This window comes from Amblyomma mixtum, chromosome 2 (genome assembly GCF_055824585.1).
Source record: "Amblyomma mixtum isolate Tamu chromosome 2, ASM5582458v1, whole genome shotgun sequence".
Taxonomy (NCBI): Eukaryota; Metazoa; Arthropoda; class Arachnida; order Ixodida; family Ixodidae; genus Amblyomma; species Amblyomma mixtum.
The window spans coordinates 312,096,877-312,117,557 of NC_143013.1; the positions used below are offsets into that span (position 1 = coordinate 312,096,877).

Sequence of the window (20,681 nt, forward strand, 5' to 3'; positions counted from 1 at the left end):
CGACGGATAAACAGTTAGCCGAGAGCACGGACAGCGTTTAACTGCAATTGGTTGTTGAGGAAAGGAAACGGTGCAGTAACTCGCTTTTCAGTGGACACTTCGACCGCGCCGTGGGGGATGGTAAGATAGAGAAAGAAGAATGATGTGCCTTAGTGGAGACTTCCGGAATGATTTAGACGACCTGGGGATCTTTAACTTGCACTTACATCGCTGAATAAAGTGGATCTAGTGAATGCGTTAGGGTCTTTGACTTAGTGGAGTGTCTTAGAGAAATGTACTGATGTGTACATGAGTAATTATGAGTATGCTAATTAGGTAATTGCACAGGCAATGCGAACGGGACCCGATAACGCTATCTCATTCTGAAGCTTAAGCGTGTGCGAAGCTTTTTCTGTACACGCCGGTGGCACGTGTGTTATAATAGAAAAGAATAGCTTTTTTTTGTTTACTCGTGGAAAGCATTGGACGCTATCAGGAGCCGGATCCAGGGCGGTGACAACAGATCTGTTATGAAGCGTACACAATTTGTACGCATCAGTTATCTTGCGATGCTGCACAGTGTTGCCCGTGTAGGTGCGGGCAGCTGATTTCGTAGAGCAGCACATCTCTTTTAAAGATCAAAGGAAATCTACGCAATTCTACGCCATGACAGCTCCTCGCGAAAAGTGAGAGTTGCAGGTTCTTCGTCAACCCTGCCGCCGAAGCCGCAGGGTAGTTCCCACCCGTCTTCACCTCAGTTGCTCCATGCGCTGATATCGATAAAACTCTAGGCTCGCATATGCAGGTAATTGTGCAACCAAACTGCCATGTCTTAGATATGCGATATTCACGGAATATGACGTATAGGGAAGCTTTTGTCTGAGTGCACTGGTTCGCCCTCGACGTGGGACGCGCGGAGCCCCGCTCTTCCTGGTATTAACTACTGGCAGCCACCGTGGCCGTGTCAACACAGTGGAAGTCGTGTGAAGTTTGTACCCGGCAGAGATAACCCGAAGTCAGTTGGAATAGGTGCATTTTTACCCCGCACGGTACACGTCTGCAGCTGCTTGCAGAACTCAATCGATCACTGCGCCTTTTACGTCTTTTTTCACATTATTACATGACGACATTTTAGATCTTGACATATAACTGAATTGTTGCATTATTTCCGTTTTATTATGTATCTACTTTGTATATTGTGTACTGTCCATCAGTATTATCAGTTTATATGTTTCATTTGCATAATGTATGTATTTTGTATAGAACACCTAATGCCTGCATTCTATCGTGTTTCATGCATTTCCCCGACAATAATGCTCAGGAGGGCGCTATAGAAACCTGGATGAATAAATAAATAAATAAATAAATAACCAAATAAATACAGTCGAGGCTCGGAAGCCGTGGAGAATGAAGCGCGACTATCATGAGATGGTGAACGTGTGTTCGTGCAGTGGAAGGGGGTGGGGGCGAAACAGCCACTTGTGAAATCATTAAAGAAATAATTTTAGTTTTAGAATGTGTAAAAAATATGGGCCATTTATGTTTGATTAGATATAAGCGCTAGGTACGTCTCTTATTTTTAAAAAAATTATGCTTTCCGTATTCTCGTCGCGCGGATGCGGTGTTTTAGTGATTCTCAGCACGTTTGTCTTTCTAGAAACACATAAATTCTATCCGTCCGCAATAATATATGCCGGTTGCGGAAGATTTCGCATAACGTTGCGTTTGCTTCTCTGCCATTGCCAGTCGGTAGCTTCAATATTCCGTGTTTTCTTCCAGCGTTGTTGTCGCGTCCCACATGGTTTCCCGTTGGAACTGGTGCCGGATGGTTTTCCGTTGTAAATAGGGCCATTTATTACTAGGACTATCACTAGGTTGACTTGAATGCAAATGGCGCCATCTGAGACCGGTCTGCAGGCACTAGTTCAAGACCATTTTGTTCAATTGATAATGTGGAAAGCTGGCGCGCGGGCTAAGTCAAGGTCCATTTGAAATTCAACTATATTTACACATACCTCGGGTAACCCAGCACAAGCGCTGCAAACTTGCGCAGTTCACAAAGAACCACGACGTCGTTAGTGTCCCTCCTGCTGCCTGTGGTTCAAGATATTACTAGAACAAGAAGAAATCAGACAGATACGCTGTTCGTCAAAAGAAACCTCTGGGTTCGCTGTATAAGGTGGCCTATAGCTGGGGCTCTTGCAGCATCTACAGGGCTCCTTTATAACCACTTGGGAGAGGAAGAAGCTAGTCTATCTCGTTCTCATAAAGTGTATACTGCTGGAAAGCCAAATCGAACCCGATATCCCAACCCAGCAGTAAACCTTGCGCCCTGTTCATTTCTGACGAAGGCTGTACGCCTATACCAGTGCGACGGGATGGAAGCGTTGACTGCTGCCGCGAGGGCGGCTAGCGGTCGGTTGTAGTCGAACTATTTCGAGTGACAAAAATCAAACGATGCCCGAAAGCGCGACGAAGCAACGGAGTAAGGATGTCGCAGAGTAGGCGTAGACATTGCGGGATGTGTGCAAGCTCAGGCGGGCTCCGTGCAGGTGATCATCGCCAGCGGCCTGGTCAACTACGAGCGGCTGTCGTACAACGAGTACAAGTACCCGTGGAGCGCCGACGCGGTGGGCATCTGCGTGGCCGCCTCCTCGGTGCTCTGCATACCCGCCTTCGCCGTGTGGAACCTGGCCCGGACGCCCGGCACCCTGGCCCAGGTGATGACTCGGGGAGGAGGGGGGATCTGTATCGTCCTGCTAACCGGTCACTGAGTCCTTCTGCGCAAGAGTGACAAGCGATGGTCCATTACTGTGTGGATAAACCGTGACACAGTAATGGACCATCGCAAGGGGAAGAACACTATATTGAGGACGCTCGCAGTCACGTGGAGTGGCTAATACCACCTGTAGCTTGCAACAACTTCAACCTCTCTCACGTGGAGTGGCAAGCTTACCAAATTTGCCAGAAGGTCGCGGCTGCCGCTACGCACGAATAATTGGAGGTCACGGGGAAAGAGCTTTGTCCTGCAATACTCCGAATTGCTGCGGCTGATAATGATTACGATGGTGCTGTTGATGCTGGTAATGTTGTATGCAGCATGTCCTGCAGCCACAAGATGCTTAGTAGCCTGAACAACCAGGCAGCAAGACTGGAAAAAGCCGGTTACCCGAAACCTCTGTTTTCAGCAGAAAAAGCAGTAGCAGAAAAAGTGCTCAAAAGAACTGTGAAAGGCACGGACAAAGGCAAAAAGCAAGAAAACAAAAGGTCTGTGGTACTTCCGTACATTCATGCTCTTTCCCACAACTTGAAAAATGTTGCTCAGAGGCATGAGGTGCAAGTAGTTTTTTCCGCACCAAGAAAATTAAAAGGAATGTGCGCGAAAGTGAACCAAGAAGCCATTCCTAGAGAAGAGCAATCTTGTGGCGTCAGGCACACAAACAGGTTCGTCGAGTGCTGTGAAGGGGTGGTCTAAAAGATACCGCTATCTTGCGGCCGAGAATATGTGGGCCAGACGGGCAGATGCCTAAATGAAAGACTAAGGGAGCACAACCGCAACTGCCACCAGATTAACTCACCTGGAAATCTGGCGGCGCACTGCGCCAGGTGCGATAGCTGCAAACCTCACTTCCAACAGACAACAGTTCTGCTGAAATCCAGAGATAAGACAATCAGGGAGCTGTGGGAAGCCTACTGCATGGAAAAGGGACCTTTGTAAGTGACCCCTCGGTTTTGCTTTCCAAACAGGAAAGGCAACTCTTGGATCAGTGTGAACGATTGTAATCCAATCAGCTGGGACAAAATCTTTTTTTGATGCTTGTTGACGTGATTGAAAAACTGCTACTTAACTCCGTTTTTTTTGGTGATTTATGTTAAGACGTGAAGCTTATATATGTGTGTTCATCGCAATAAAACTTCAGTTGACAGTTTGCGCACGAGAGTTTGTGTCGTCCCTGTTTTGTCCCGTTTTTTCAAAAGCGCAATTATGTTTGACCATGAGGCATGTACGAGTGTGACAAGGCAAGCGGGGCAGGGAAAAGAGGGCGGAGGCCCATTACCGAACGCACCCAAACATTTGCCTTTGTGCGTGTCTTTCGCAGCGGCTTCGACGGCTAACAACGCCGTGGCGCGACCAGGAGTGCGACCTGAAGAAAGATGCCAGCGTGGGTCTGACTTCCAATCCACCTCCGGTCAGCGTCTAGGGGCCGGAGCAGGAGGACGACGACGACAACGACCAGGAGGCGCTCGACTCTCCACCTCGTCTTGCCCGTTGAGTACGTGGAGAGGGACGTACCGCAGACGCTACCCAAGCCAAAAGCTCCGCAAACTAAGCGCCCCCAGAAAGCTTCGACATCGACGATGACGTCAACTGCGCGGCTGTGGTCTTCAGCCCGATCGCAGTTTGAATGTGCAATGAAGCGCTGCGCCGCTTTCGCCACAGCGGGAAGGCAAAGATACGAGATGTGCGAGTGGGTCGATTGGGCGTAAGCCAGCAAAGCTTTGCGTGAAGAGTTGTCCCGCTGAAACTGTTTGCGCTCACGTTCGACTAGCGTTTTACTTCATTCAGCAATACGCCAGGTTGGATGTCACGGCTGTCTTGCTAGGCCAGCCACTCTCTCCGCTTACGCGTTCAAAAGCTTTCTCAAAAAGCTAGAGAGGCCAAGAAGCAGCAGCCGGCACCGGTGGCCGCACGTCTGCCACCCCAAGACGTCCACTGCGGCGAGCCAGTGTCCATCGCCGAGGGGCGAAGGATTACGTTCCTGCATGCGCATCGTTGCACTCTTGGTTGCGCGCGCTGCACCGCTTTGTCTTGGGTGCAGCCGGGCACCCAACCGATGTGCGACGAGGCGCTCATTCAGTGCTGTGCTGCCTATGCAGCAGCCGGAAAAAAAGTGCTTCATCTGTTCATTTGGTACGGGACATCGGTTACGAGGTAATGGCTGAGGGAATCACAACTTCCTGCTCGTTTAGCCGACAGGAGTGATTTTGCTTGCTGCGAAAGCACTGTAGTCCTTGAGCTCGGACATTGCAGTCAGGTATACAGCGATTGCCTGCGGGGCCTCGCTAAAGGTTCCCCAACTCGTATGCAAATGCCTGTGTACGCATGTTCTTAGCTTCATGCGTCCTTCTCCAACTGTGTGGTGCCCGCAATGCGTAAGCACGGCTACCACGCGTGAGTGTAGCTCATTTTTTTTGCAATGTTTCCAAGCGTTGGCGGAAATAGTCGCTGTATATCCCACCAATGACCGCGGCCGGGGCAATAGGCAGGCAGTTGCGCATATTTATAACCTCATCCAAAAGAGCATATACAGTGCTCTGCAGGCAGGGCAATAGGCAAGGAACGATGCATAATCTCATCCTTGAACAGAGCATATATAGTCATTGATGTACACTTGTCTCGTGCATTGTGCGTGCTTACGTGACCTATACTAACACTACTAAGCCGCGTGCAGATGCGGACGCGTAAGCGCTGTTAACCATACTATAATTTTCAGTGAAGAGCGTCTTCCCGCTTGCTAATAGTTGAGCATGTAGGCTTTGTACAGGATATATCCGCGTCGCAAGACATAGCGTACGAAGCAGCTACTAAGCAAACGAAAGCGAAAGCCACGCTTTGAGTGCAACATTTTCAGTACAAATATGTATTCTCTTTCTTCTTCGCCGGTTTTCAGGCGCTCCCCAGCACAGCGGCGTATACGTACAGCTATGAGAACTTGAACACTAGACGAAAAAGGCTGAGGCAATATGCTCAAGCATATAAGAAGACGCTTTTCTGTATTTATTGGCGTAGAAAAAACAGTGCTGCTTGAAAACCAATATCGAGCACAAAGCTCCGAGCTCCACAGCATGTCTCTACCAGTCTGATGACTCTCTAAGTTTATAAGCTGTCGTAGAACATATGCAAACGCAGGAGAAAATACTTCGTTGCCTCTACCCTTGTAAATTTACACGCCCTCTATCAAAGTCTTTTACGCTGTCGTCTTTTAATAGGAAACGGGTAAACAGCCGCGTAATTACTCGAGCTGAGTGTTACTGTCGCTTTCAGCTAGGAGTCTACTCGACGAAGCGGTCGTCCTGTCGCGGCCCAACCATATTATGCATTTTGTTAACGTACTCGATATCTGTATCAGAAGCTGTGCTCTCGGTGAAGGCTCCACGTTTATGCAAGAAAAGCCACCGATGCGCACACCTCAACATTTTTGTCATTACACTGTATAGTCAACACGTCACGCTCAGTGAAACGTGAGCGAGAAACCGCTTAGTTTAGCGCGGTTTGGAGCCCGTGTCACGCATTAATTTATACAGGTGCCATGTGTAAGTGTCATGCATGCTGTGTTCAACTGTATTGTACGCACGAACTGCTAGCATTGCAGTTTTGCGCTGTTACGTGTGTTCTTCCCGACTTTGAATGTGGTCTGTGAAGTGTCGGTATGCAGGGGTAGGGTAGTGATGCCACGTATAGGCTGACGCAGCTATGTGAGCACCGTTTGTTGCTCGTGTACCCTCCACACATGAACGCGAAAACTAAGGCCTGTTGCAAGCGTCGAGGACGTTGCATCTTTTGCTACAAAATGTCTCGGTAGGCGTGTAAGTCGCTCGTTTTATAGCTGAAACCAAAAAAAAAGAATGGACAGTTGCCGAACAGTGGTCTTCAATTTAAAGGTGACCATTTAGTCAGTTATTCGTGGTGCGCCCACATGCTTAGCAACGGCAGATACATGCTTAATATGAACTACGAAGGTTCCAGGACCAGTAACGCGCTAGAAATTACTTTCCTTAAAAAGCAACCAACAAAGCAGAGTAGCACCATACATAAATAGGGGCATTGATCTCTCCAAGAGATTTACCGTTCCTGGTTAACAAATAATTATTATTATTATTTTTTTTTTTTTGCGGATGAGAGCAACACTACGAGCCTATAAGGAAGCTCCGGTATAACTTCAACCATCCGTGGCTCATTATCGCACGCTGAGATCACAAAACAAGGGCGTTTACGCATTTTAGCCTTAAAGAAAACGCAGCCACCATGTCTGGGATCGAAGCCACGACCTTAGAATCAGCAGCCGAACCAACCCTATAGCCAGTGAGCATGCACAGCGGCGGGTTTTTGTCGTCCCTGCTAATTTTCTCGATCAATCCAGCTAGCTATAGGCCCAGGTATATTCATTGTAAGCGGTCCCAAAAGTATATGAACTTCGGACGTGAATGTTACTGACCAATTTTGCATGACGTAATCACCCAGCTGGAAAGAATTCAGCATATAAGGCACAGTGCTATACTAGACGAAACGCAGCACGCCTTCTTCTTCTTCTTCTTCTTCTCCACTGCAGCTCATGTCCATCGTCTCTTCCTTCTCTTTCTCATCCGCTTGATATTTTTAGCATCAATGTTCCAGCCCAGCTTGAACATTTCGATGAATATGACGAAGCAAACATGACGGGATACATTGGGCCCACTTTCGAGCTTGCGCCACGCAGCTACGTCAGATTCCTGGGCCCCCCTCTTTGCATGCGGCCAGAGGATATGTTTGATGATGACGATGATGATGTCCTCGGGCTGAATGGGGATATGTTTGCTCCCCTTAGGGGCCTCTAAGATGCACAGGTTGTCTTCCTTTCGACCCGGGGCACTGCAAGCCTGTTAGGAGAGCATTGACCGATAGCACTTGCAAAACGGCGCTGGAAAATTCATGCTATCGTGAAAACGTGACAGCTTTCACAGTCCAGTAAGAACACACGAATAACGTGAGTACACAGAGAACATCCTGGTTTCTTACTATGTGCGAGAAGCTGCTTCCAAAGGTAAAGCCCGGGAAAGAAGAGAGCAGGAACGGAAAGAACTGGCATGTCGTTCTCTATACGTCCAAGGCCTTAGTCAAAATGTCAAAATGTAAAGATTGTTGCGGTGGGGGGGTATTTGTATACGGTGAACCGGCAGGTGCATAAACGAAGGGGCTAGAGAACACGCAGCCTCATTAAAATCAACATCAGCATCAGATCAACTAGCGATCCATTACCGTTATTGTGCGTGCCTTTATCTTCTCGACGAAATGAGGAAGAAGAAAGATAGACTGGCACTGAAGACTCTGGGAGCCACAGATATCAACAATAATGAAGATGCACTCGTCAGGGTAGCCTCAATTGCGTTGTCGGACAAAGAAAAATGGGTGTGAATAACGTCAGCCCCTCAGCATAGGCTTTGTTAAGTGTTCTTGCTGTATTGTACTAGATGACATGTAATGTATTTCTATTTTTTTTTCCCTTCACCACCGACAGTTTAACTCCCTGACAAAGTAAACGACTGAGTTGTTTACAGTGTAGCAGTACGTCCTATGCTCTGTGTTTCTTTTATGGGTTTGTTTTTACGCCGTCCGGGCCTAAACGTTAAAACTGGCCCGAGCAAATGGAGCCAAAGCAATTAGCTCAGACCCAAGCCTTTCTTTAAGTATCTTCACGGCATTTGATCCCAGAAAGGACATAAGGATTGTCGCTCAGCGTGGCGCTCTTAGCGAGCTGTTGTCATCTTAAACTTGAATTCATCGACTACTTTTGCTAGGGCTAAAGTTAATAGGGAGTGATATGGAAACAATTCTCGAATGTCTTTGGTAGTAGCGGTTAATTATAAGGTGCAAACGAGGTTAGCTTAAATGGATTTTTTTATTCTGCGAAAACAGTCTAGTCGGCTCTACTCCTCAACTCTGTATCTCTGTGAAAAAATAACACTCGCAAATTGCTATTTTGCAACCTCAGCTCTTTCAGATGACTTGGATATATATTGAGTTAGCAGAGAATCGTACCGTTCGCAGCGGAATCAGAAAGTTCCGCGAAAGGAAAGCAGCACAAAAATAACCCCATTTACTGAGAAACGGCGCGCTGTGTTCCCGCTTTCGTTTATGAATGGCGCTCTATCACCGAACGCAGCCCCCCTCCCCCAACCATTCTCCGCTGCACCAAGGGCAAACTCGCGCGCGGGTGCGCACGTCACCAGCTAGTTCCACTCCTGTTTGCCGAACGAAACGCAATGCCCCTCACTACGTTTCCTCCTCGCTTTGTCTTCGCCACCGGCAGCCTCTCAGGACGACCGCTGGCGAACAATGTTGTCTCTCATCTCGCTCTGCCGGCGACCAGGGGGAGAGTTTTGTTTCGCGCTATCTGCGCACATCGGGCAAAAGACAAGGCCCCCTTATCGCTCCTATACGTCTTTTTGTCTCCGAGAGAGGACCTATTCCGACACAATGTCGCTCTTCGTTTCTCTCCTTCTATCCTGCTCTTCTTCTTGCCTCTTTCTCCTCGCCACCGTCGAAACCTGCATAGCGATGCGTCATTTAGCGGCAGCGGCGCCCTCTCAGGGAGGTTACACACGCGGGTAGCTCTAATTGCGGCGGCGAGAGCGATGCCGCCATCGTAGGCACGGGGCTCGGCCGCGTCCAGACGCAGCAACAACGCGCGCGTGATCTCGTGGCTGGCGGCTGCTCGGTTCTCACAACCGGCGGATACCCACACGAACGCCACAGGTGAGCACGCATCTCCGGCCGTCGATTCATTGCACCGGATTCATTTCACTTGCGCCTCGCGTCAGTTGGGCAGATTTTCCCATGGTGTTAAAAAAAAAAAACAGACATAGCGAGCGAGCGCGTGTTACGTTTTCGTAAGCATAGGATTCAGGAACTACGACCCCGCGCCGTAAATTTGCTTGGAGCTGCCACGATGGCCCAGTGCTATAACGTTTGGCTACTGAGCCCCAGCTACCGGTTTCGATCCCGGAAATAGATGCCGAACAGCAGAAGATGCAAAATGCGAAAACGCCCTTGTAAGTACATGTTTGGGTGCACGCTATGAAGAACCCCGGGCTTTCTAATTTAAAACTGGATCCCTCCACTATGGCCGACCTCTTTGTCGGCAGAGTTCATAGGGAACGTGAAGTCAACTTCACTACATCTTTTTGGCATTTCATTTCCGAAAATCCTTGTTATAAGTTCATTCCGCGCTGTACGAGATGGCTGCCAAGAAGTTGGCTGAGTGACAGCTTGGCGTTCTGCCGTCTCTTGAAGCTTATCCTTATTCGCTCTTTTTGATCTTCTAGAAGTTAATCTGACACATAAACATACAACACGCCCGAAGTAGCATGAGTTGCCGTGACAAATCGTAACACGACGGGGTATCGCCCGCGCTTATCGGCGAACCGTAAATTAACAATGCGACGCACGATAGCGTGGTTCAACAAGTTACGACGTATTGCGTTTTGCACAAACACGGCAGTATGCGATCAGGTTACAAGGGCTCTTGTTTCTCCCATTGTTGAACGCTTGAGAAGCAGCTCCGTTTTGTTCACCGTTTTATTTCTGCTGCTTGAAGCTGGAATAATTTTGTTTTTTTTTCTTACTAATTTATTAGTGTCTAACTTATATTATTCAGGAAATTGTTTTTAAGAATATCACTGACCATATAAAGTAGGACTCCCTTTAACTTACGCGCAGTATCCACAGAAGTAGTGAGGAGGTCTTGCTGTGCTGCTAGCGAAGGAAATAAAAATTCTCGGGCGGTTTCGCATGCACTTCCGCCTTAACTCTGGCAACTTCCGCTCTATGAGCCTGTTACGCTTACCTCTGCTGCATTCTCACCTGCGAAGACCCCGAGATAGGATGCGTAACCTCGAACTACACGCTCACTTCACTATCGGCGCAGCGCCTGCACGCCTGAGGCAGGTGTAACCGTGCCAGTTATGCAGTTGTGCCGTGTTATCGTCCGCCTCTTAACATTGGGCGAGCCTGCTGCGTGAGGGCTCTGCTTTTTTATTAGCCGTTTCAGTATTCCACGAGGCTGGCAAAACCAACTTTGCTACGGAATGACGCCATGTGAGGTGTCCCGGCGATATACGCGCTCATCCGTCAATTTCCACCGAGCTTTTGAGTCTCGTGTGGCCAGCTGCAGTTCGCAGGTTTTTCTTACTTTCCGGCGAAATGTGTACCACTTGCTTTATCTAGTCAACAGTGGCAAAGTTTTTAGCGGCACGCTTTGAGAAGGGACACCTCGTGACGTTGACTCAATGCCTTCACACAGCGGTCGCTGTTTTGCACTCGACCGAGCATAGCCTTTCCCCTGTTGTGAATTGTCGTGGGGTGCGCATCCTTCTCCGAAGTTCGCTTACGTTTTGGCCACGATGATGTCGCGTGCGAACCTGCGTGGATATTGCGTGCACACCTGTACATGCTGAAGCACCCTTTCTTCATCAGTGTTTGTCGATCTTCATTTGTGGAGTCTCGTACTGTTTGTAATTATGTTTATTTGATGGCTGTGCGGTGTTTGTTTTGTTTACGTTGAAACTGTGTGAGATGTACTGCCATATCGTTCTCGCGCTAGTAACCCTGCGCTCGAGCAGCTGACTGTTGTGACGCCCATTCCCGTGGACAATAAAAGCATGTCGTGCTTAAAGTAAGCACGGTGAAAGCTGTCGTGCTGACTCTTGCTTGTCATTCACTGTGCGCATACGCTGGAGAGCTCAGCTGTTGCTTTGTATCGTGTGATCTCACTCGTCTATCTTATTCAGTTATTACTAAGTCTGTTCGGAATAGGAAAATTATTCACTTGGCTATGGTGGTCACAGTGTTCATCATCATGTGATCTGGTGCGCATTTGGCGCTGGTACCAGTAACGTTGCCTTCGATTTTCGTGGTGTCGAACGACTACCAAGAAATATGTCCCTTTCATGGTGATTTCATGGCCGCTAAAAATGAACATAAAGGTGACTGAAACGCCAGCATGATCAGTGTTTCAGCTGCGATTCCACTTACTTAGTACAAGATTGACACAGCTTGGTTCCCACCCTTCATGAAGGTTCTAGTCAGAACCCGTTGCTTCGAAAGATGCTTCTCTTGTGATTCGAAGGTGCCAATCAACGGTGAAAGAAAGCAGCGGCTTGCCGAACTATGTACCAGTTTTATGTTAACCGCGGTCGTCATGATGATCACGTATATAGGTTCACGACCTAACTATACATGCCGGTTGTGGTGAAATATATTTCTGTGCCCGTAAGATATCCGTCGCGTGTTCTTTTTCGCATAGTCCCACCGGCATAGCAATACTATGCGGCATATGTAGCCTCTTGTAGTGTCATGCCGAATAAATAAACGCTGTGACGCTACAAGAGGCTAGAAGTAAGCAGAGTTATGCGTAATTCTAGTAGCACGCACAGAGCTTCTGGGGTGAGAAGTGAAGAAGCAGTAGTCACGAACAAGAGTAATGTAGTCTGTTTACGCCTACGAAACCTTATTCTCAGCGTTTATGTATTTATCCGAGCCCCATTAGGACTGCGCCAATGCTGTTTCACGGTTGACCTCAGACAGCTTACTTGATTATAAAATCATGGGGGTGTAATCGAGCGAGAATTTTCGCATATCGCACCGCACTTGCTAAAATTCCTGGCTTCAAATGTGGTGTTTGTGATGTCAAACAGCAGTATTCAGCAAACAGCAGTGTTCTGTCCTTACGCTACATCTAGATGTCCCTGGGAGATTGGGCGATTTGAGTAGTCTGCGGCAGACATGAAATACTTTAACAGTGTGAGAAGCGCCAGAAGTCAGCAGTCGCCCGGCAGAAGTGTTAAGAGTTCGCTGACATGTCTCCGGCCTAACGAGGGGTGCTTGGGACTGGTCTAGTTTCAAAAAAGAAAGAACAAAGCCGAGTACAAGAACACATATAATTAGACAAATTCTGAGCCATCTTCTGGATCAATCAATCAAAAAACCAACCAATCGGTGAATCAGTCGAGGTTAGTACAGATCCAATAAACGCTTCTTCCTACTTGCTGTCTTGCGGCTGAATACTTGATTTCCGATGTATATAATCAATTTTCTTTAAGCGATAAAATATTCTGTATTATCCTCCATTGATCAACACCACAAAATAAATATAAAAAATCTCCTGTGTTCCTTGGTTTCTGTGACTTTTGGCTTCTCTCATATATATATATACGTAGAGCAACGTTTGAAACAATTTACGTTTCGACCGTGGAACGGCCTTCGTCAGAATGCCTGAATCGAAAGGGAAGTCACAGTGTATGTAATTAAAAAGCACACGGGAGAATCAACCAAAAAATTCGATTAAAAGGAAGCAGCAGGCACATGGCCACAAGGCGATAAATGAATCACAGTAGTATACACAACAGCTAATTTGCAAAATTCAGTCTATCTTCTGTCTTAACTACATAACTTTGCGTCACCAGATAAACAAGCATGCGCATGATTATTCACTTTGCTTACAATCAGTCCTAAGATGACAAGTCACAATCATGAACAGCGAGTCTGAAGCAGCGACAAGTTACACGTGATCTAGGAAGCACATGGAGGCAATGAACAGTATAATCAGTAGCAAGAATATCTATAACTAAATCCAGAAAAGAAACTGATGACGAACCAGAGTACACTACTCTAAAAGCGATATATATATATATATATATATATATATATATATATATATATATATATATATATATATATATATATATATATATATATATATATATATATATATATATATATATATATATATATATATATATATATAGGTTTATGGTTTATGGGTTTTAACGTCCCAAAGCGACTAAGGCTATGAGAGACGCCGTAGTGGAGGGCTCCGGAAATTTCGACCACCTGGGGTTCTTTAACGTGGACTGACATCGCACAGTACACGGGCCTCTGGAATTTCTCCCCCAAAGAAATTCCAGCCACCGCAGCCGGGATCGAATCCGCGTCTTTCGGGTCAGCAGCCGAGCACCATAACCGCTGAGCCACCGCGGCAGCATATATATATATATACCAGGTGTCCCGCCTAAGTGTAACCAAGCTTTTAAAAAACATGGGATGTCCTAGCCGTTTGAAACCAAATGAGGGTTGTTTAGAGTCGCATGGCCTAGTCTGCAGTATTTTTTTCGTTCTTCAAGGCTGACTAATTAGTTAGGCTTAATTAACTAACTTTTTAATTATTGACTTGAGGAACAAAGTGTCAATGTAAAAGTTGTAGATCGCTTTGAGAAACAGCTTACTGAGACATTTGTAGCAAAGTAATATTTTCGTAAAGTAGTTTTTTTACCGGCCTTTAACCATAACCCGGAGAATAGGAAAACGATTCCACATGACAACTGTGCCACTTCAACGTCCCAAGACGCGCCTTAAAGAATAAAATCCGTTTTTTTTCTGAAGTCCTCTCCTCGATGAGACTTTGGGTGCACATTAGGGCAGAGATGTGAGCGAGCAGCTGGTCACGTGATAACTTTCTTTTAAGGCCAATAAATGAAGCTACGTAAATCGTAACTTGACGGAAACAGCACTACTAGCGGTTTTTCGAGGCGATGTAAAACTTTTTCATTGACACTTTCTTCCTGAAGTCAATAATTAAAAAGTTAGCTAATTAAACTTAACTCATTAATTAACTTTGAAGAGCGAAAAAAATATACAAGACTAGGCCACGCGACTATGAACAACCCTCAGCTGGTTTCACTGGACTAGGACAATTCGCCTTCTTTAAAAGTTTGGTTACATTTGGCTGGGACACCCTATATATATATATATAAATATATAAGAAGGGGGTGAAGATCGGATGGATCCGGTAGAACATACACGTAATTCGGTTGACGCACGGTAGAAAAACAACAACTTTATTCTAACGTTTCGACCAGGGTCTGGCCTTCGTCAGACCACTCTGACGAAGGCCAGACCTTGGTCGAAACGTTAGAATAAAGTTGTTGTTTTTCTACCGTGTGTCAACCGAATTATATATATACAGAGAAAATGCGGTAATGGCTAAGCAATGGAATTTTTAGCGAAACACCACGCTGCTGCCATTATGGGCTCTGCTTTTCGCCATTGTTTTCCCTTCAATTTATTTTAACTTTTTACGTACTGTTGATTGCAATGTTTTTATTTTGCTTACCTTTCAAACTGGGGATTACTCCCTGTTGCTTTTCGGGCCTGACTTAGCTGCGCTCGGCATTGATGTCATTCCAGCTGTAGCTGAGGTGTACTAAATTAAGGCCATCGCAGGTGAACTCCCTGTAACCGAAATGGCGCATTTTAAAGCGACACTAAGGAGAAATTGCTGTTGCCTTGTATTAATAGAATACAAGCTCCTGACCACAAAAAGACCGCTCTTACTGAAAACAAAGCTCTTGTGAGGTTGAAAATAGCAATAACTATGTCAAGTACACGTATCACCTCCACGGGCCAATCTCGCAAGTACAAGCGCGATGACGAAATACCCGGAAACAACATGGATCTCTGAGGCTGACAAACGTGCATGAAGGTTAAGAGTTTGGATGTTGAAGTATACAAGTTTTGTTTTTAAACCGTTAGCGCACTTTTATCACACGAAGAATACCGAAAAAAGACAACCTGAATGTTGGAAGCCGAAGGAAATCTATAGCAACATAGCATAGTGGGCGAGTTGGTATTGCATCTTTAAAGAACGAAACAGCGCAACTAAAACGAAGGACCAAGAAAAAGAGAGACACGAACACGCGCTGACTTACAACTGACTGTTTTAATCGGAAAACCACGTATAAATAATCTGTAATCGCTGCGTCACAGCCTCACGTCGTCATCGCAAACCACTAACATAAAAAGAACGGAAAACCATTGGCGAAAAGTAAGCAGCTACAGGCTCCCACGCTTTTCCAACAGATATATCTCGCGCTTAGACAAGGCCATCGAAGTGCTGCTCACACAAGAGTCAACTTCTGGGCAGATATGATACGCCTCTACTACTTCCCGTACTAGTTGCTCTTTATGGCGGTACAGCACAACAGTGTTGTCAAAGTATGGAGTGCATAGGCAGGATTTGCAATGTGCAGCCAGTTTTGACGACCCGGAGCCACGCAAAGAATTAGCGTGTTCCAAAAGACGTTCGTTGAGGCACCTGCCTGTTTGACCCACGTAGAAATGGCCACACGAGAACGGAATCCTGTAGACGACTCCAACACTGCACTGCACAAACTGAGTGGCATGACGGACTCCGCACCCTTCTGTGGCGTTGCCGTTTTCTTTCTTGCGTTTCACTGACGCCGGAACCTTGCTCAGCTTATTAGGCGCTGAAAACAGGACCTTGCCCCCAAACTTCGCCGCTATCTTCTTCCATCTGTGAGACAGCCGATGCACATATGGGACCACCACCCCTTTGTTCTTACTTCCAGTGTCATTTTCAGCTACTTTTTCTTTCTTTGTTTTCATTTTCAAGAGTAGCCTGTTGCACGTTGACACTAGCACCTCTTCCGGAAAACCTGCTGCTCTGCAACGAGACCATTGTGTGTCAAAGCTTGAACCAACTTCATGCAAGCATGACTTCTTAATTGCCGCTCCAAGGCACGCCATGGCGATCCCGTTCTTGACCAGCTTGGAATGATTTCAATCAAAATCAAGAAGTGGCTTTTGCGTTCTTGGTGCGTAACGCCAACATACATGGTTCCTTTGAAACTTGAAGTTCAAATCCAAAAACTGCAGGCGGTCTTCAGACGGAATTTCATAAGTAAACCTTAGTTCAGGCGCCGTGCTTGAAAATACCTTCTGGTTACGGCGCTCGGCTGCTGACCCGAAAGACCCGGGTTCGATCCCGGCCGCGGCGGCTGAATTTCTTGAAGGCGAAATTCTAGAGGCCCGTGTGCTGTGCGATGTCAGTGCACGTTAAAGAACCCCAAGTGGTCGAAACTTCCGGAGCCCTTCACTACGGCGTCTCTCATAGCCTCAGTCGCTTTGGAACGTTAAACCTCAATAAACCAAACCAAAATACCTTCATGATGTCATTGACCACTCCAGGGCTTGCTTACGTTGGTAGTGCCACAAGATAGTCATCCACGTATCTAAGGATGCTAGAGGTGCAATCCTTGAGTTCTTTCTCCAGTGCCCTGTCCACTGCGTTTAAATATATACTGCTGAAAACAGGTGCTACGCTTGAGCCGATGCATATGCCGGACCGCTGGACGTATGTGTCTCCTCTCTCTCCTCTCCTCTCCTGTGTATATATTTAAGCGCAGTGGACAGGGCACCGGAGAAAGAACTCAAGGATTGCACCTCTAACATCCTTAGATACGTGGATGACTATCTTGTGGCACTACCAACGTAAGCAAGCCCTGGAGTGGTCAATGACATCATGAAGGTATTTTCAAGCACGGCGCCTGAACTAAGGTTTACTTATGAAATTCCGTCTGAAGACCGCCTGCAGTTTTTGGATTTGAACTTCAAGTTTCAAAGGAACCATGTATGTTGGCGTTACGCACCAAGAACGCAAAAGCCACTTCTTGATTTTGATTGAAATCATTCCAAGCTGGTCAAGAACGGGATCGCCATGGCGTGCCTTGGAGCGGCAATTAAGAAGTCATGCTTGCATGAAGTTGGTTCAAGCTTTGACACACAATGGTCTCGTTGCAGAGCAGCAGGTTTTCCGGAAGAGGTGCTAGTGTCAACGTGCAACAGGCTACTCTTGAAAATGAAAACAAAGAAAGAAAAAGTAGCTGAAAATGACACTGGAAGTAAGAACAAAGGGGTGGTGGTCCCATATGTGCATCGGCTGTCTCACAGATGGAAGAAGATAGCGGCGAAGTTTGGGGGCAAAGTCCTGTTTTCAGCGCCTAATAAGCTGAGCAAGGTTCCGGCGTCAGTGAAACGCAAGAAAGAAAACGGCAACGCCACAGAAGGGTGCGGAGTCCGTCATGCCACTCAGTTTGTGCAGTGCAGTGTTGGAGTCGTCTACAGGATTCCGTTCTTATGTGGCCATTTCTACGTGGGTCAAACAGGCAGGTGCCTCAACGAACGCCTTTTGGAACACGCTAATTCTTTGCGTGGCTCCGGGTCGTCAAAACTGGCTGCACATTGCAAATCCTGCCTATGCACTCCGTACTTTGACAACACTGTTGTGCTGTATCGCCATAAAGAGCAACTAGTACGGGAAGTAGTAGAGGCGTATCATATCTGCCCAGAAGTTGACTCATGTGTGAGCAGCACTTCGATGGCCTTGTCTAAGCGCGAGATATATCTGTTGGAAAAGCGTGGGAGCCTGTAGGTGCTGACTTTTCGCCAATGGTTTTCCGTTCTTTTTATGTTAGTGGTTTGCGATGACGACGTGAGGCTGTGACGCAGCGATTAGAGATTATTTATATGTGGTTTTCCGATTAAAACAGTCAGTTGTAAGTCAGCGCGTGTTCGTGTCTCTCTTTTTCTTGGTGCTTCGTTTTAGTTGCGCTGTTTCGTTCTTTAAAGGGAAACTGCATAGGTTTGAGAAATCAGCAAGCTTAAGACGGTCAATCATGTGAAACTTGGATGTAAAGCTTGCGAAGTCTCTTTAGGCTAGCACTTGAAATAGTGAAGTAATCGGCGATTAAAATCCCAGCGACCTTCAAGCTTCTCCGCAGCGCGCAACGTCAAGTGGGGGGGGGGGGGGCGCATGATGACGTCATCGAAGGTATCGGTACATTTCCAACGCACAAACGCCTGCTTTGAAGGAAAAAAAACAACGCCACCGAAGGCGAACCCTGCCGAGAGTTGTTTGGCAGCGTCTAACGCGTCAGGGCAGGGTGTGGCTGACGACAGCGGTAATTTGAAATCATACCTTCCATGACGTCATGTTGAGTTTTCCTGCACTCCTCCGGTGCATTGAGAAAAAGCGCAAATTTCAATCGTCGATTACGTCACTATTTTAAATGCTAGTGCAAAAACACTTGGCATGCTTTACCTACAGCCCACACAGATTTGAATCCTTGAATATCGCGAAATTTTTAAAAAAGTGGTGCAGCTGCCCTTTAAAGAGGAAATCTATACTTGGCGGCGCAAGACGCGGCCAGCTGAGTTTCGCTATGTTTTGGTGCTTCGCAGCTGTGCGCTTTACGTGCCCTCGTGGTTTCGTTTTCGAGCATTGCAAGTTTCCGGCGGAGTGCTCAGGGTTCAAGACCGAGAGGCGATTTCATGTTAGTGACGCTGTGCCGAGACGTGTGTACTGGGAAGTTATGATGAGTGGTGCACAGTTCTAAATGGTTTAGAGCGACTGAATCAAGCAATCCTGTTAAGGGTTCCATACTGCTAAGACGTACTACATTTTAGAGCGAACGTTTGTTTCGCATGCTAGTTGTCTGACGGGTGGAACCAGTTGCTAGCTGAGAGCAACGTTGGCAGCGTCGTCAAACAACGCTGATCACCTCGTGATCACCTCTACGCCTTATTTTGAGTTGTTTCGCTAATTTGAGATCTAACATTTTCCGCAGGACGAAATCGAAAGTTGTTCGTCAAGCTCCACACTTCTGACTCTTCATGTAAGCAAACGAGCTGTGAAATTGTTTTAGTTTATGGCGGTGGACATTAGCTTTTTTATTCGCAGTACACTTTTCTTTTCCTGGAAGAAGAACACAAGCGTTGACGGTAGCATTACGAAACCATTCTGAGAGCTCGTGATATATTCTTTATCAAGCAGGTCCTTGAAGTGTGTACATGAGCGGCATGCCTGATATCCGGTGATATGGGAGCGCCTTGTACGAGTCACGAAGGAACGCAGACAGGGCGAGAATTATGCAACTTCCTCTGCCTGCTCACAACTGCTGGTGTCGCTCGTTCAACAATCGTATCATTCAGCTCACTCTGCTTTCGATCCATGGGCTGTGCTTACCTCAAACACTTTTTGGCAGAAAAAAAAAACACAGTATTTGCATTAGTGTCATGGAAGGATGTCTGTAGAAACGTAAGCGCGACATTCAAACTATATCAGGAACTTGCATGCAGGTTGGAATCGATCATCTATTTCACCTTTGTAGGAAAAGGAGCAGATGCACAGTACTTTGGAAGCAGCCAGTAATGTTGCAGATATATTTTCCTCGTGCACACGCCGACTGAATTCTGAATATGGCCACTAGTATAGTTCAGGGTTTGCTTTTGTGTTTCTACCTTTCCCGGCACCAAACTTATTACTTCCTTCGGTGGCTTCTATCTTGCCCAGCACGGCGCAAACTCTGAAGGCGTCAGGAACACCAGAAACGTTGCCGAGATTTATTTGCGACGCATTTCACGCGAAGAGGGTTCGGTAAGCCTTGGTTCATGGGGGGTTTAGCGTCCCAAAGCAACCCAGGCTATGAGGGACGCCGTAGTAGAGGGCTCCGGAAATATCGAAGACCTGGGTTTCTTTAACGTGCACTGACATCGCACAGTACACGGGCCTCTAGAATTTCGCCGCCATGGAAATTCTTCGCAGCGGCCGGATTTGAACCCTCGTCTTTCGGATCAGCAGCCGAGCGCCATAACCACTGAGCCACCGCTGCGGCGGGTTCAGTAAGCTTTGTCTTCTCGTGTAACTTCCTCCTTAAGGGATATAACTGAAATCATTCTAGAACGGCGATCAATTTGGTAAGGATTCACTGAAAAGCACCAGCGCGCAACTTCGACGATACAAAAGAAAAGCTACACGCAATAAAGCGTGTTTACTGAGGTAAACAACAACAACAACCTAAAGCGCTTTGTTGTGTTTTTCCTTGTGTATCGTCATTGCGCGCTGTGAAAGACGTTACATTCAAATTCAAGTTTGAAGCGTCCTCTTCGCACGAGCGCATCACTTTTCGATGTAGCTCTCGCCAACGTCCTGTAGAAAAACGCCGGAGGTTGCTGACGTCACCAGCGGTGCACCGAACAGGTGACCTCTTTGCCGAACGGGAAGATCATATATTCTTCATCTTCCTTCATC

General features: G+C 46.8%; 2 protein-coding genes across 2 annotated transcripts in view; both read left to right on the forward strand.

Annotated features, from left to right (window-relative positions):
* The window catches only part of DAT (Sodium-dependent dopamine transporter), a 66,359-nt gene extending 58,434 nt beyond the window's left edge, over positions 1 to 7,925 (forward strand). The window contains exons 12-13 of the mRNA XM_089575006.1: positions 2,532 to 2,699; positions 4,080 to 7,925. Of these exons, the coding sequence (XP_089431132.1) occupies positions 2,532 to 2,699; positions 4,080 to 4,181 (270 nt within the window). The 3' untranslated portion in view covers positions 4,182 to 7,925. The remainder of the gene's footprint in view (positions 1 to 2,531; positions 2,700 to 4,079) is intronic.
* Positions 7,926 to 9,332: 1,407 nt separating this feature from the next.
* The window catches only part of LOC149364988 (scoloptoxin SSD14-like), a 78,589-nt gene continuing 67,240 nt past the window's right edge, over positions 9,333 to 20,681 (forward strand). Inside the window, exon 1 of the mRNA XM_089575005.1 lies at positions 9,333 to 9,493. The gene's annotated coding sequence lies outside the window, so the exon portion shown is untranslated. The remainder of the gene's footprint in view (positions 9,494 to 20,681) is intronic.